The sequence below is a fragment of the Aspergillus fischeri genome, genomic scaffold (assembly GCF_000149645.3).
Source record: "Aspergillus fischeri NRRL 181 1099437636266 genomic scaffold, whole genome shotgun sequence".
Classification (NCBI taxonomy): Eukaryota; Fungi; Ascomycota; class Eurotiomycetes; order Eurotiales; family Aspergillaceae; genus Aspergillus; species Aspergillus fischeri.
Window position 1 is genome coordinate 109,591 of NW_001509760.1, and position 16,285 is coordinate 125,875.

The 16,285-nt window shown below is 51.6% G+C and overlaps 7 protein-coding genes across 7 annotated transcripts, besides 1 other annotated feature; 5 read left to right on the top strand and 2 right to left on the bottom strand.

The window, feature by feature from the left end:
- Nucleotides 1-418: 418 nt before the first annotated feature.
- Nucleotides 419-1,762, top strand: NFIA_047450 (putative aminotransferase; the record flags this gene model as incomplete). Its single annotated transcript, XM_001257306.1, has 3 exons — nt 419-451; nt 508-983; nt 1,045-1,762. The coding sequence occupies 3 exons, from the start codon at nt 419-421 to the stop codon at nt 1,760-1,762; spliced, it is 1,227 nt and encodes a 408-aa protein (XP_001257307.1).
- Nucleotides 1,763-1,906: 144 nt separating this feature from the next.
- NFIA_047460 (putative serine palmitoyltransferase 1) lies at nt 1,907-3,742 on the bottom strand (the record flags this gene model as incomplete). The annotated part of the gene is made up of 1 exon (XM_001257307.1): nt 1,907-3,742. One exon carries the CDS (start codon nt 3,740-3,742, stop codon nt 1,907-1,909), a length of 1,836 nt encoding a protein of 611 aa, XP_001257308.1.
- A 573-nt stretch (nt 3,743-4,315) lies between these two features.
- Nucleotides 4,316-4,344: a microsatellite.
- Nucleotides 4,345-4,829: 485 nt separating this feature from the next.
- On the top strand, nt 4,830-6,600 carry cpdS (putative serine carboxypeptidase (CpdS); the record flags this gene model as incomplete). Its single annotated transcript, XM_001257308.1, has 5 exons — nt 4,830-5,004; nt 5,052-5,197; nt 5,249-5,669; nt 5,728-6,453; nt 6,503-6,600. The coding sequence occupies 5 exons, from the start codon at nt 4,830-4,832 to the stop codon at nt 6,598-6,600; spliced, it is 1,566 nt and encodes a 521-aa protein (XP_001257309.1).
- Nucleotides 6,601-6,917: 317 nt separating this feature from the next.
- On the top strand, nt 6,918-8,306 carry NFIA_047480 (uncharacterized protein; the record flags this gene model as incomplete). The annotated part of the gene is made up of 1 exon (XM_001257309.1): nt 6,918-8,306. The coding sequence occupies one exon, from the start codon at nt 6,918-6,920 to the stop codon at nt 8,304-8,306; it is 1,389 nt and encodes a 462-aa protein (XP_001257310.1).
- A 58-nt stretch (nt 8,307-8,364) lies between these two features.
- On the bottom strand, nt 8,365-10,575 carry NFIA_047490 (uncharacterized protein; the record flags this gene model as incomplete). The annotated part of the gene is made up of 4 exons (XM_001257310.1): nt 8,365-9,338; nt 9,541-10,030; nt 10,077-10,335; nt 10,421-10,575. 4 exons carry the CDS (start codon nt 10,573-10,575, stop codon nt 8,365-8,367), a joined length of 1,878 nt encoding a protein of 625 aa, XP_001257311.1.
- A 477-nt stretch (nt 10,576-11,052) lies between these two features.
- On the top strand, nt 11,053-14,306 carry NFIA_047500 (ATP-binding protein; the record flags this gene model as incomplete). The annotated part of the gene is made up of 2 exons (XM_001257311.1): nt 11,053-13,165; nt 13,222-14,306. The coding sequence occupies 2 exons, from the start codon at nt 11,053-11,055 to the stop codon at nt 14,304-14,306; spliced, it is 3,198 nt and encodes a 1,065-aa protein (XP_001257312.1).
- A 406-nt stretch (nt 14,307-14,712) lies between these two features.
- NFIA_047510 (DUF453 domain protein) lies at nt 14,713-15,942 on the top strand (the record flags this gene model as incomplete). The annotated part of the gene is made up of 1 exon (XM_001257312.1): nt 14,713-15,942. The coding sequence occupies one exon, from the start codon at nt 14,713-14,715 to the stop codon at nt 15,940-15,942; it is 1,230 nt and encodes a 409-aa protein (XP_001257313.1).
- Nucleotides 15,943-16,285: the final 343 nt, after the last annotated feature.

The following is a 16,285-nucleotide window of genomic DNA, read 5'->3' on the forward strand; positions in this document are numbered from 1 at the left end:
CAAAGTATCACAAAGGTATCCATAAGACTAGTGCCACTTGAATAAGACCAAGACTGTGAACCCCGGCCGATGGAGCGGCGTGACCCCTCTCGGGCTGGGGGGGTTATTTGCAAATATTTTTATATCTGAAGATCCTGCTACATCTCCATGTAGAGCATCGGTCATGGCTGTATTACATGTACGGCTAATGTTGGCCTAGGCAAACTGCATATACGTGGTTCTCGTATTACGGAGCACCACCATACCTAGAAGGGCATCCACACACGCCCTGTGAGAGACAAGGATGAGTCAGAATATCAATACAAAGGGTAGCCTAACTAGGGTATATGCATGAAATACAGGATATATCATCGTCCTTACAGCTCTGCTTTCAAGTTTTTCAGTAAAACACTAATAATTCAACATCACAATATTCACAATGGTGAAACTCGATACATTTGAGATTGATCATGTAAGAAGGTGCAAAGCTCGAGCAGTGATACAACCCACTGATTTAGAGCGCAATAGTGGATTCTGACTCGCAGTCCTGGAGCGAGACACAATCTGGCCCATTCATATTCCCTTCCTGTCACTATCCAGGAGCTCGGCTCGCTAGGTACCAACCCAGATGAACATGTTGATAACCCCTTGGCCACGACTCTGTCACTGCCAATGAACTATGGTCCATCTTTTACGGGCCTCGAGAAGCTGCGCATGAATATAGCTGCATTGTACGGCAGTGAATCAGAGGCTGTCATATCTCCCAGCAACATCATCACCACACCTGGTGCATCGCTGGCAAACTTTATCGTGTTCTTTGCCCTGGTCGGACCCGGAGATCATGTCATTGTCCAACATCCAACTTACCCTCAGTTATACTCTCTACCATCCTGTCTGGGTGCTGAGGTGAGTCTCTGGCAAGCAAGCGAGAATAATCACTGGCAGCTTGATTTGGACGAACTGGAGCGTCTCATCCGGCCCAATACCAAGATGATCGTCTTGAAGTAAGCGGTCTCCTCTCTTTGAGAGGTCCAGTCTATTCATTTGACACTCTTTCTCCTCCAGCAACCCCCAGAATCCCACAGGCGCCATCATTACCAAGTCAACTCTTGGTAAGATTGTCGACCTGGCCCGCCGACACTCCATCACCATCTTCAGCGATGAGATCTATCGCGCCCTGTTCCATTCGACCTCGCCGACGGACCCCGAATATCCCCCTTCCCTGCTCTCATTTGGGTATGAGAAATCAGTGGTGACGTGCTCGCTCTCCAAGACCTTTTCCCTCGCCGGGATTCGCGTGGGCTGGATAGCTTCTCACAGCTCTTCCATTCTCGATCTCTGTCTCAATGCGCGCTCCTATACGGTTATCACAGTTAGCCAGATCGACGAGCGAATTGCTGCTATGGCCCTCGAGCCTGTTCGTCTGCGGGAGTTGATGAAACGCAACCTAGGTCTTGCCAAGCACAACCTCGAGATTGTGCAGTCATTCATTGACCAGCATTCTTCGGTCTGCGAGTGGGTTCGTCCAGTCGCTGGACCAGTCGGGTTTGTCAAATTTAGCCGAAATGGCGTCCCTATCGATGATCTTGAACTCTGTATCCTTCTTCTCGAAAAGAAGGGTGTGTTACTCGTGCCGGGGCAAAAGTGCTTTGGAGAGAAGTTTAAAGGTTATGTCCGACTGGGCTTTGGGCAAAGTACTCAGGCTTTGGAAGCTGCATTGGAGGCGCTGGCTGCCTTCATTAGCGAGGATTATGAGGTGGTGCCCTTGGCTGAGCGTAAATGACCAAGTTGAAGTCCCCTGGCGCCAGAAGATAAGTAATATTGTTTGTCATGTCCTCGTTATTAGTATCTAAATATCATAAATCTAGAGATTACACATTATGCTTGTATGCTGGTGTTTACTTATTTACTCCCTCCAACACCATGGTCAATAGAGAGGATTGTGTACATCTCGAGCACCTCGCTCAATGACCTCTTCTACGTTCCAGCGTGGGGGACTGATTAGTTTCCGGGCATCTCTAGCACTCAGTCCCGGCGGCAGCGGTTCTCTTAATCCTCCAGCCACGCCTGTGGAATATTTTAAACCCAAAGTATTGCCGATCTCGTCACAGACTCGGAGTATGTGGTCCAGGTCATCCTTTGTGTGAGCAGCAGAAACACAGAGTCGGGCCCGAGAGAGCTCCAGTGGGGTGGCTGGATAGGTCACCACCACGACCGAGATCTTCCGTCGTAGCATCTCATGGGAGAATGCCGGCATCTTGGCTGGGTTGTACAGCATTAGCGGCACAATGGGCGAATCATCATGTCCGTAGACTATGAAACCAAGCCGTTTTAGGCCCAGTCGCAAATACCGCGAATTGAACCCAAGCCTTTGTACGCGTTCAAGTCCCTGGCCTGGGTGTAGGGGATCCTCATCGGCGATCAGTCGCAAGGAGGAGGAAATCTGTGCCAGGACAGCGGGAGCAGGAGCCTCGCCGAAGACTTGTCCAGCGTTTGTGGCTCGGAGTTTCTTAATGAGGGCCTTGTCTGCCGCGATATACCCACCATTGGCACCAAACGACTTGGTAAATGTACCCATGAGGATATCGACCTCGGCAGGATCGACCTTGAAGAAATCGCAGACTCCCCGCCCACGAGGCCCGACCGCGCCGATGGAGTGCGCTTCGTCAACGAAGAGGTAAAATTTATATCGCTTTTTAAGCTCCAAGATGCGAGGCAGATTGCACATAGTACCTTCCATAGAATAAAGGCCTTCGACCGAGACCAGAATCTTCTTCCAGGGCCGGTGGGTGCGCGGTTGGCCTTGGGAGATTGCCTCTCGAAGTCGTCTCTCCAGATCCGCCATGTTGTTATGCGAAAAGACCTGGATGGCAGCTCCTGAGAGACGTGCCCCGAAACGAATGGACGCATGGTTGAGTTCATCCGAGAGAATCAAGCATCCCTTCTCCATGAGGGCGGGGAAAATCGTGGCATTGGTTACAAAGCCCATGGAGAAAACAATCGCATCCTCCTTGCCCACGAACCGGGCAACCTGTTGCTCGACCTCCGCATGAAGCTGTGGGGTGCCGGGTTCGGCAACCGAGCCGGCCATAGTGATCCCATTTTGCCGAATCGTTTCTTCGGCGAGATCAGAACAGGGACCTTCGGACTGAGCGAATCCCAGATAGTTGTATGAGCTAAGGTTCAACGTGTCCGTGGTCGTCCCTGTGAGCCGGAAATGGAGGTTGTCATTCGACTGCTGATCCAACAGAGTGATATATCTTCCTGGAACCCCGGTGGTCGGTCGCTCGAAACAGTCATTGATCCGCCGCTTCATGCGTCGTGTATAGAAGCTCTCGAAATCACTGTACAACGAGGCATAGCCATTTTGCGGGCGGAGGTGCTTGTAGGTGTGAGATCGGAAGTACTTGTCGCAAAAGTCATGGAAGTGGCCGAGGAAGATCAAAATGAGGAAGCTGATGTAGGTCGTGAAAGCGGTAAAGTACGGCGGCTCGTCGAGGACCGGGTCGGGGATCTCGCCCCCGCTGTGTTTGCTCACATAGAGATGCGACGGGTCGCCGAGGGGACCAAATTCGGCGTGCTGCTTTGCGAGTCTCTGCGCTTCAGTTGCAGTGTAGATCTCACTGGAGACTGCTCGAAGAGAGCTAAGAGCGATCGAGTGAGATTCCGATGGGCTCCGTCCGTCCTCGCCTGCTGTTGTCGATACAGCTTGTGGGTCATTTGCGCTCGTCAAAGGTTTCCCTTTGCGTTTCCATCGCGGCATAATGAGACACCAACCGAGATTGTGGAGGAGAGATTAAGATGCTGTGGTGGATAAGCAAAGTGATGGACGATGGAAATGGACGAGGGGAGTTTGGGTTTGGGAGGTGGGAATACGGGAATACCCGCCCGTGCCGGGGGAGAAGCCTGAGGCATCAAATGCCCACCCGCCGGCTTCCGAAGTTCCGATGTCTCTGTCTGATTGGCTGAGTGGCACAGGCAGCAACAAATCTCTCATGAATCAGACAATGAGGCCTCCTATGAGAGTCTTTCCTCCGTACGGAGTACTCCCAATCTAATGAAGTTCCAAGCCAGCTTCGAGTTCTCACCCTGGTCTGTTTATCAAACCCTGCGGTTTCATCTGGATGCAACTATTAGAATTCTCAGGCCCATGGCCCAGTAAGAAATGACCGACTGGCTCAACGAGGAACCAAAATATATATTGCTCAACGTCGCCTAGAAAACATCAGATCAACGAGAGTTGTACTTCATGTTTCCAGTCAGGAGAAAGGGTCAATCATAATAGCTTGAATCTCCAGTCCTTGATCAATAACCATGGACTGCTTCAAACTGGTAGGCTACGAGACCAGCTATGAGACCAGCTATGCTGTAATGCTAGCACATTAAACTGTATGACCATCCATTCAATGTATCCTGAGCATCAACACTGCTCTATAATACATTCTAGTCCACTGTGCAGAGAAATATATCTCGTTCCCTGCATCCAAGACAACAGCAGGTATTCTATTGGTTCAATATCATGCAATAATCGATCCCACTCTCATGTCTGTCGAGAAGTCGGACGTCCGGCGGAGGGCAGTGGGTTAGCAGGGTCCATTCGCAGCGTCAGATGTAACATGAAGAAGACTAGTATATCCTTTTGATTGTATCGCAATTACAGGATCGGCTCATCCAGTCACACAGTGAAGATCGTTATCTATCGTACAAGCTTCCCAAGCGGGGCGAAGCTTTTACTCCACATTTCTTGGAGTTGTGTTCCCCAATAGGGTGGGGATACGAATGTTGCTCGAAAATAAAAAGCATGCACCTTCCCCAAGAGCAACTGCTGTTGGTTTGTCAATCACGCCAGAATGCATTTCGCAGTCAGTTCCATCACCCTGCTCGTGGCGAGCACCGCCGTGGCTCTGGAAAATCCGCATCGCAAAGCAGTCAGACCAATCAAGCTAGATCATGGCCATCTAAAGCCCCGGGCTGTCACTGTTACCGATGACGGAGGCTATAAGTATCTGAATAAGAAGACGCAGCGTGTGTTTAATCCAAACCTACAAGTCTCCTGGTCTAATGATTGTTAGGATTTCTGGTAAATGGCACGGGCATTCCCGAGGTGGACTTCGACGTGGGTGAATCTTATGCCGGTACTCTTCCCAACACGCCAGCTGGGAATTCCAGTCTATTCTTCTGGTTCTTCCCCTCTCAGAACCCCAAAGCACATGACGAGGTAGATGCAGATCCAGCATAAAAATTGGCGCACCTGACTGACAGTCGGTAGATCACCATCTGGTTGAATGGAGGCCCTGGGTGTAGTTCGCTTGACGGATTGCTGCAGGAAAATGGTCCTTTTCTCTGGCAGTCGGGCACCTACAAGCCCGTCCGCAATCCATACTCGTGGACTAACCTGACCAACATGGTCTATGTGGATCAACCGGCCGGAACTGGCTTCTCGCCGGGGCCGTCCACAGTCAACGATGAGGAGGATGTTGCAAGGCAGTTTAAGAGCTGGTTCAAGCACTTCGTTGATACCTTTAATCTGCATGGCCGCAAGGTGTATATTACTGGAGAAAGCTATGCTGGACAGTATATTCCCTACATTGCCTCGGCCATGCTGGACGAGAAAGATAAAAAGTACTTCAATGTGAAGGGTATCCAGATCAACGATCCGTCCATCAACGACGATTCTGTGATGATATATGGTATGCACATCTTCCATCATATCTGCTCATTATCCTTCAAGGCTAACATATCGAGTAGCCCCCGCTGTCAGCCATCTGAACCAGTACCTGAACGTCTTCTCTCTCAATGATACTTTCGTCAAGCATATCAACAAACGTGCTGAGGAATGTGGATACAACAAGTTTCTGGATGAGGCTATTACCTACCCACCCCCAAAGAAATTCCCTGTTGTCCCCGACCCATCCAAGAACAACTGCGCCCTCTGGGATGAAATCGTTCAGGCGGCCTACTACGTCAACCCTTGCTTCAACTTCTACCATCTCACCGACTTTTGTCCGTACCTATGGGATGAGATGGGTTTCCCCTCGTTGGCCGGAGGTCCCAATAATTATTTCAATCGCTCGGATGTTCAAAAGGCCCTTCACGTCCCTCCAACGGACTACTCCGTCTGTGGGGAAACCACGATCTTCGCTAAAGGCGATCAATCGGTCCCCAGCGCCCTTGGTCCTCTCCCTAGTGTGATTGAGCGTACCAACAACGTCCTCATCGGACATGGATGGCTTGACTATCTGCTATTCGTGAACGGATCTCTCGCGACGATTCAAAATATGACGTGGAACGGTGCGCAGGGCTTTCAGCACCCGCCTGTAGAACCCCTTTACGTTCCCTATCATTATGGCCTTGCAGAGCTCGGGACATCTACGGCGCCGGATCCATACATTTTGAACGCGGGGGCTGGGTATTTGGGTACCGCGCACACTGAGCGCGGCCTCACCTTCTCAACGGTCTACATGGCTGGCCACGGTAGGAGAATCATTTATACCTCCATGTTTCGTGCTGACCGCCGCAATAGAAATCCCGCAGTACACGCCTGGAGCAGCTTACCGTCAATTGGAATTCCTGCTCGGCCGTATTGACAACCTGTCGTCGCCAGGAAGCTATACTGCATAGGAGCGCAGGTGTCATCAACAACTATCCATGCCGATTTTTAAAGTGGAGGATCAACAAGACGGCAGATGTTCTATCCCTGTCAATGACTTGTTAGAGTACCATAATCCATGGAACGTTTACGAAGAAATATGGAAAATTCAATGTGACCATAATGGTTGATGTCATTGAACCGTGGCCATCCCCACACCCGAGAAAAGTCTCCACGTGTTGAAAATAATGGCCGACCTCTTTAGAGTACATGACGGTGGAAAGTCTGAATAGAATGAATTCTTGAATATACATCAATATCTGCAGGCTCTTTGTACAGCGTGTTTAGAATGAGTACGCATGGTCCTCTATTTATTGCCCAGGAAGCCGTCTGTTTCTATCCCATTAGCACCATTTATGATTCTTGTCCGCGTTATCTCTTCTACGCTCTTCTTCTAGCCAGCTGTGTGACACGATGGACAGGATGGCTGGCCGACGTCTTCCTAGGTGCTGCAGCAACATACGCAGGAGTCGCCGCCATCCAGGCGTTCATTCTTGTTTCCAGTCCCTCGTCGCCTGCGGACCCCGGGCCAGTAACCATCTCATATCTCCCCAAGAATACCAGCCTCTGGGGTAGTTTCCCTCAGCTTATCACCGAGAGAGACATCGTGATACTCCAGCCAGCCGCTGTGGAGTTGGATGCCGACGCAGTCAACGCTATTGTAATCACAGGCTATCTTGTGTTTCTGCCCCTGCAATGCTGGTCCCGCGTTCTCTCGCAAGAGCGCATCCGAGTTATCCTCTTCTACCTCTGGAATATCTTGATGTTCGCAGGTTCTATTTGCGCGCTGATTTACTCGAGTGCTGCAAAGAACACACCAACCCAGTACATGTTTTGCTATCCTGACCTGCCTCCGTTCGACGAAACATCCAGCGATGGGTGGCAAGCCTCGTGGCGAACATCCACTTGGAACAATAGTGTCTGGAGCATATTCTCCAATATCACACTCTGGGGCCAACTCGGTGACATCTGCTTCAACCCTTGTTTCAACTCCAGTCAGATCCTTCGCCAGCAGACGTCTTTGGACGTGTGGGTTGCGACCAGTCGCTCGGAACTGGACCATCCGCACTCCTTTTGGGACAAGTATATTTATTCACGGCGTTACATATACAGCCTTCTTGGCGTCACTGTCATTCTAAACATCATCCTGCTTGTGTCAAGATTCTTTCCCTACCGTTCTCGAATCCCGTCCGTGCAGATGGTGGTCGTTTGGCGAGAGCGTAAGGCCATATGGACCAGCTTTCGGGAGGGATTCTGTCTGTTGAAGGAACTTGCATGCGAGAACGATATCCCTTCACGCAAGAGCTCTACTTGGCGCCGGTTTCGATCCATCTTAAGCAGACGCTTTGCCAAAGAATGCCTCCGTCTATTGGCAGACTCACTTATTCTCATTGGACTGCTACTGAGCATCATCATCAGCCCGTTGACACTGATTGCGTTTGTCGTCTGGATTGAGTGGTACATTCACAACGATGGACCGTCCCAAGAGAATCCTCGGCAAGTTGGACAATGGTCGTACCTGGTTTCCATTGGGCTGTTACTCATCTCCGCGTTAATCCTGAGATGGAAGTATCGCGTTGCCTCAACCCAGGAATTGGATGATGAAATATACGCACTCAGAGAGCGCTTGGCAGATGTGGAGAGCAGAAGGTTGTTGCGTGCAGAGGCCAGTCATTGAGGAGTTAGTGACACCCTCTAGTGCTCCTCCTACCACTTGGGGTTGTTTGTCTCCACGGTCACCAGGTTCTGCCCAAGTCGGCTCCATATCTGCCCCGAATCCGGGGCCTGGAGGTTGGAGACTGTCGTGAAATTGCCCGTCCAACTACTCGATCCGATATTGGCGCTGCTGATGTAAGAGTAGCGGGTATTAAATTGACGAGGCGGCTGGGGTCATCTTGGAAAATTGGCAATTGCTTCATCGTTCTCTTGCTGTGCATCGGATTTGTAAGTAGAATCTTCACTGCTGGGCTCAGTGAGGTGTCCCGAACGATGCCGTGGAAGCAGTCCATTACGACCTTCAAATCTGGCAGCGTCCTCGGGTTGTCAAAGAGAGAGATAGTATCGATGACACAGTAGACGGTAGTCTGTGTGGAAAACTGTGCTATAAGATGGTACAGCAAATCGCATAGATACGATAAGTCGTGGTTTTCGAGCCCTTCAACGGAGTCCCAATCGTCGATAAAATCGAGGTCACAGCGCTTCATCTCCAACAGCCTCACCAGCAACTGCATTGCGAGAAAGCGAACCAGTCCATTTGGACCGTACCATGCGTCCTTAGGTAAGAAGTGCTGGCCACAGAAATGGAAAACAACGACATCCTCCGGATGTGCAGTGACCATGCTGGTAACCAAGGTGGCACAGAGTACAGACAAAGGGGTTGTCTTGGGCATGCCGGGGTCGTCGATATTTGCATCGACGAGAATAAGATCGGATTCTGGGCGGTTTAGCCATCCCAGAACTCGGTTGCTTCTCAACACTGACTCTTGCACCTGCCCCTGAGTCTCTGTATTCAGCTTGCCCTTGTACGAAAGGCATTTTTGCAGGTCATCGTTCGGTCGTTGGAGCATTTGTCTTAGGTCTGCTAGCTCGCAATTGTCGGAAATCGGCAGCCCTGTGAGAATGTAGAGGAGCTGATCACCCTTGATGAGCAGTTTGGACTTGCGGGTGTAGCGAATCTCTCGCCGCAGCCTTTCAATCTCGGTACGCTGTCCTATTGTTCCCCACGGTCAGTGACATGGCCTCAAAACAAGGGAAAAAGTCTGCCCTACTCTTAGACTCCAGTAAGATCTGGAGGACTTCATTTCTTGTTATAACCTGACCAGTCTCTTGCTCCTTTATCCTCAGGCTGTTCTGTCTATTGTTCTCCCTTGCAGCGATATTCTGTGTATCTGCCCTAATTTGATGGAGCATACTGTAGAGAGCCTCATAGCCCCTTTTGTAATCCTTATCCCGCTCATCCTGCTTCTCATCGAACACCCTGAGGCTCTCATTTGTCTCCAGAATATTGCGATGCATGCCGGGCAGTCTCATTGCCATCGACTGAGTCAGAAGTCCTGTACCTTCAATAACATTGTCTCGTACCAGATCGACCACGCGCTCGAATTCCTCCCGAGCCTCTTCCAGCTTGCCCAGAATCACGTCAGGATCCGGCGGTGGCGTTCGATGCCTGAACTTGGGAGCAGTGGCCAGTTTCTGTCTCCACGAGGTCTTTTCTTTAGAGGTCAGTAAGATCATATCCTCGATGCACTCCACGATAGACCGGTTCAAATGGTCCGCAGAAACGCAGATCTCCTCGTTACTCCGAAAGCTCCTCTTTGCCGGATCGGCTCGAGTAAGTGCTTCGCGGATGGCCACGAACGTTCTCTCGATCTTTTGTCGCCTCTCTGCAGATTTTTCGGCCAGCTAAACAATTTTAGCATGTGGACGTTGACCAGGCTGCAAGGCATACCTTGAAAACCACTGCCAGCCCAGTCTTGACGACTGCCAACCCATACTCATTGGGAATGAGGGCAACCCATGCATCCAGAGTCTCTTTGGTATCGCCTACATGGTACCATAGAGAATGCCAGAACGTCTTTTGGCGGTCCGTGTATCGAGCCTCAGTATTTGCGACCTTGTCGGCTAGCTCCTCAAGTTTCTTTGCATCTTCCCGGAACTGCAAGCCCAAGTTCTCGGGCAGGTAGCGTTTTAGAAGCTCTTCAAGCGACCTGTGCGAGTCTATTAGCCTTTTCGTTCAAACCTACAAGACATTGACGATAACAGGTTCTCTTCATTCTACGATCAAACACTCACTTGTGAAAGTTCGGCGGCACAAATTGGCGCTCATCATCGTCATACCTCGACGTCCCCGCCATTGCAATATGGATATCATGACCTTCGGCGCTGATAAAAGCGGCAGCGTGTGCGGCTAATCTGCTCCCGACAGGATCTCCTGCCCTCAGCGTCATGATCGAAACTCCCAAGCTGAGTTGACTATGGATGACTGTTCAAACGGTGGCCTGCGGGGTACGGGTCCATCATCATATAGATACATGGACAACGTGGTGCTTATTAGAATCGAGACCTCGCCGAACCTGACCTGTTCAAGCTGACGTGGACTGGGGCAATTGGCGCGCCGTCATCTAAACAGCTGCAGGATGCATTTCAGCTCGTTTCATGTCACGGATCACTGACAATTCACGCCAATGATAGCTTCAAAATAACCTGTCAGCCTCGCGAATTTACACTAGCAAGAATCAGCCCCCCTTTTAGCGCGCCACATGCTGCCCGTCAACCCGCAAAGCTGAGCAACAGAATCTGGACGGCTGACAGCATTCTGTGAAGAAGGAGTGAGCTAGGCTCGAATTCTCCTTTATATTCACGCAAGCCTGTGATTATGCGTGCGGTTTCCCTGCCATGAGATTTTAATCTTAGAATCGGAAAAGATGGCCACAGCCGACGCACCAGGCAGGGAGCTCTCCCCAGGACCCCAGAGACTGTTACACAGGCGCGCGACGCAAAGGATCCTGGCCGATGACTTGAGTTTTGAGGAAGATGAGCAGATAAAGAAAGAAAAGCAGGAGAAATGGGAGAAGAAACGCCAGCGAATGCCGTGGAAGGTAGAAGTCCAAACCCTGGACTACCATCACTTCAAAAACCGGTATTCTCTCGAAGATGGGCTGGCTATCATTGAGGTCCTCCAAGGTCACCACAGCATCTACAACGAGGTGTGGCATGAGAACAATCGTCGTCGGTTTGGATTTATATACCCAGAAACACCGGTCGAGCTGGAGAATGAGGGAACATGGATCCAGAGGGTTCGGATACAGTCGCCCGAGCTGCTCCTCCTGCTTTCCCGACTGACGGGCCATCGAGACCTATGGGCCAAGCGAGGCCCCCGCGTCTTCTTCCGGCCTTTTACAACATTGTACTACTATCTTCCGGAGATGAAAGAATGTCTGGCGCTTCTGGAGTCACGCTGGGGCGACAATGTCGATGAATCACATCAAGACCCGATCGACGCGACACAATGGACAGCCAAATTACACTCCTCCAGCCACAAAGACATTTCCGAACCGGAGGACGAGAGCTTTCGAATCAGAACGCCGGCTGAGTCGGTCATTGGCCCCATCGCAGATTCCGCGACCGCGCTGCGCCACGTTCGCCTGTTTGTCGACTTTATGGACAATGAGATTGTCCCCTTGTGGAAGCGAGCTGCCGGCACGACGCAACGTAAGATCGCTTTTGCGGACCTGTGGATGTCATATCAGCCCGGCGAACTGCTCTATGTGCCATCACCCTCGGAAACAACCCAAGATCAAATCTGGCCGGAACCCCTTCCCATGTCGCAGAATATCTGGCGGCTGCACACAATCAGCCGCGACCAGTTCCAGGAAGTGTATAACTGCGATATGTCTGCGGCCCCCGGCCAGGAACTGGATCTCTGGAGCTACTATATCGATTTCAATGGGGTGTCGTATGAGCCCTACACTCGAAGGTTCAGTATCAAGGCGTATGAAGGGGTAAGGGACATCACCACACTGCAGATCTACCCCCTGCGCTTTCATAAGGATGCGGAGAAGCTGCTCGAGAGCCGCCGGGAGGTGGGACAGCTGTTCCAAAAGGCACTAATGGAGAAGCATCTCTACTATGAGGGGTGGACCCTGACGAACGAGCCCACGCAGAATCCTCAGGTGCAGGATCGAGGAAATTCCGAACATATCGAGGGCCAGGTGATGATTGACTTTGTCGAGGGGCACAACTCGGACAGCGATCTCGCCTCGAAATCCGACCAGACCCTGACTGGATGGTCAGCGAATGACTGGCCCGAGGGAGAAGACAGCGTCGCCATCAACCATTGGTATCAGTGGACCAGCGAAGACGAGGAAGGGTCGGAAGGCGAGGCCGCAGACGAAGGCCATGGCAAGGCATGCGAGCCTGGTTTTGAGCTGGTGAAGGAGGAGAGCGACTGCTTGCAGCTTTACGAAGACTTTGCTGGGATCATCAGCAACCTTGACCTCGAAACCAACGACTTCCTCCGGTCATACATGGCAGGAAATGCGATGCAAATTGATCCTGAAGACCTTGTTCTGCTGCCGGGTCGCGTTATTGCCTACGCCTTTCGAGACCGGCGGTTCGTGCGTCTGGACGTGAAATATTTGCAGCCAATTCCTCCCTCCGAGAATGTCTTCAAGAACCTGCGAATCAATGAGGAGCACAAGCGGATGGTTCGGGCTCTGGTCAAGACGCACTTCCAGAAGCAGAGGCTGAACCTGGACCTAATCCGGGGCAAAGGCTCGGGGCTGGTGATTCTCCTGCATGGCGCGCCAGGAGTGGGCAAGACAGCCACGGCAGAGGCTGTGGCCCAGGCAAACAAGAAGCCTCTCTTTTCCATCACTTGTGGGGATCTTGGATTCCAGGCCCAGGACGTGGAGACAAATCTAAAGGAAATCTTCCGGCTAGCTCATCGGTGGGACTGCGTGCTCTTGCTTGACGAAGCCGACATCTTCTTAACTCGTCGAAATTTGAGTGACCTTGTCCGCAATGCTCTCGTGTCAGGTACGTGGTCTCTGAAAGTATGTCTGTGAGCCTCACATTGCTGAAGATGTGGATAGTTTTCCTTCGGATGCTGGAGTACTACAGCGGGATTCTGTTCCTCACCACGAACCGGGTAGGGATCATCGACGAGGCTTTCAAGTCGAGGATCCACGTGAGTTTGTACTATCGGCCGCTCGACAGAGAGCAGACACTCGCCATCTTCAGGAACAATATCCGCAAGCTGCGCAAGGTCGAAGCGGAGAAAGACCGACAACGCGCCTTGGATCCCCACAGCCCGCAAGGACCGATTCTGGACATCGACGAGAAGAGTATTCTGCACTATGCTGCGTGGCACTATGACAACCATGTGCAGCACCGATGGAACGGTCGACAGATCCGCAATGCGTTCCAGATCGCCTATTCGTTTGCGCATTTCGATATTCAAAACGGGCCGGACACGTGGCAGAAGGAATCGGAAGAGGAAGGAGATACAGATAGCGACGAGGGGAAACAGGTTGATTTCGCTGTGACCAATCCGGTCCTGGACTACCGGCATTTTCTTCTCGTCGCAGACACCATCCGACGATTCGACAACTACCTTTGGGAGACCACAGGCGAGACGGAAGTGGAGCAGGCATTCAACTGGGGCTTGCGGGCCGATGATTACAATCCGGACGAGTGGGACGATGGCCCCGTCTATCATCCTATGGGTCATCAGCCTCAACGCCGGGGATATGGCCCTTCGTCCCGGGGGTCGATGAGGGGCAGGGGCGGTCCTCGGGGAGGGTCATTCAGAGGCAGCATGCCGCCAGGTGGACGGGGGGTCCAAAGAGAACGGTCTCCTGTCCCGGAGTATCAGCCGCCGTTCAAGGCTCCACTGTCTCAGCAGCAAGCAGGTCGAGCTAAACCCATGATCGGAGCAGAAGTATCATCCTATGATCGACGGTTCGGTCAGGTTGCACAGCCCGAGAGACCTCGGCCACCTCAACGGCGGTCAGAGCAGCAATCGCCGGCGTGGAACGTCGCTGCTAGCGAAGAGGCTCACTTTGCTTACGAGGAGGACTACGATGAATATGCGGAATATGAAGAAGAAGGGTACGATGAGTATGGCCAGCACGTCGGTCCAGCAGGGCCAAGCCGAGTGGGAGCTATCCGAGGATAGACCGATAGTGTGCCATGTGGCCGATTCGTAGCTCCTGCAGCATGCCTTTAGATCCTTGTTCACATCTTGTCCAGGACAAATACATTCCGTCGAGTCAACAGGATTCTTCCGTTGCGAAAGTAATTAGAAAGTCGAAACTCCATATATGACCCTAGATGTCTGTAACCCATCGGCAGATACATGACACGGGAAAGTGCCGAGATCGGAGGATTCCCACCACATCAACTTGAACTTCTCTTTTATCGCAGCGGCCCTGCTCTCGCAACTTCCACTATTTAGTCGCTACAGCAATTGGAGGTCAAACACGTTCCGGGGATATTGCTCGACTAATCGTTTTACTCCGTCTATCCGATAAACTTTTATGCCTTTTGACGGGGATTGAACAGCTCTCTGCATGTGATTTATGATGGTGTCTAGACCCCTCAGACGGCTACTTCATCCCTCTAAACTACGCAACCAGAATGTAAAAGTACATCGACAATTCATATCTAGCACAGCTCCATTATCCAAAAAACAAAACAGCATTCCAGCAGCATATTACCGCGGGGGGACATCGCGCGCCATCTTCTTCCGAAAAGAGGATCTACCGTCGGAACAACAGCAGTGGGATGACATCTTCCGCGGTACCATCGGGAGTCCCGATCCATATGGACGCCAGCTAGACGGAATGGGGGGTGGCATCTCCAGTCTGTCCAAGGTGTGCGTGGTCAGCAAATCCGACCGGCCGAATGCTGATGTTGAGTACACCTTTGTTTCGCTAGGGGTGAAGAACATGGATGTCGATTATTCCAGCAACTGTGGGAATATGATTAGCGCGGTTGGGCCATATGCAGTCGATACTGGTCTCTTTCCCGTGGCTGACGACGCCAACGTTGTATCTGTGCGAATATTCAATACCAACACGGGAAAGGTCATCCGATCCACGTTCCCTGTAGTGGACGGGGAGGCGGCAGCAGCTGGTGATTTTGCTATCGATGGCGTGGCCGGTACAGGCGCTCGAATCCGACTCGATTTTATTGACCCTGCAGGCTCAAGGACGGGCAAGTTGCTGCCAACTGGGAAGGGTATCGATTGCTTTGACGACATTCCCGCATCATGTATCGACGTGGGCAACCCATGTGTTTTCGTGCGTGCTTCTGACCTGCGAGTACCAGGAAATCTGGCACCGGATGAGATCGACGCTCATCCTACTCTATTCTCACAGTTGGATTCGATCCGTCGGCAAGCTGGTGTGAAGATGGGACTGGCTGAAACACCGACAGAAGTGCCTGGGAGTGTTCCCAAGATCTGCCTCGTTTCGTCACCGTCAGATTCTTATACGTCGGGAATGATGCAGACGTCAAAGGATGTCGATCTGGTGGTTCGCGCTCTCTCTGTCGGCCAGCCGCATAAAGCCGTTCCCATCACCGTCGCTTTGGCTCTTGCGACGGCCGCCAGAGTGTCCGGCACTGTTGTGGCCGACGTGGTAAGCGACAAACCAGTAGATCCTGCTGGCATTACCTTAGGCCATGCCAGTGGCAATCTGCTAGTCGGCGCGGACTTCGACCCTAGCGGTCGTTTAAGCTGTGCGACGGTCTATCGAACAGCGCGTCGGATTATGGAGGGGCGTGTCTTCTGGAAAGATGTTTCTGCCTGAACACTTGGGATATATAAATTGGTGTGAATATGGAGTTGCCCGGCTGAGTTCGGCAACTTCCACATTGTCAGGGGATTTGTATATACAGTATAAAACCAGATGTGCGACTAGTCAGATTCCATTGCGCTATATCCATTGCAAACCATCATAAATGGAGTTTCTCTGCTTTATTTTACATTCTCTGCACAAAAGTAGACTGTATTCATTGAGGTAGTGCTGGCTGCCCCTCCACGAGCCCCGGGGAAGCATTAGGCTGATGAGTCACAAAGCTGCGCTATAGATGAAAACATCAATCAATGAGACTACCTCTATCTATTCATGGTGATATGCCATGCACTTTCGA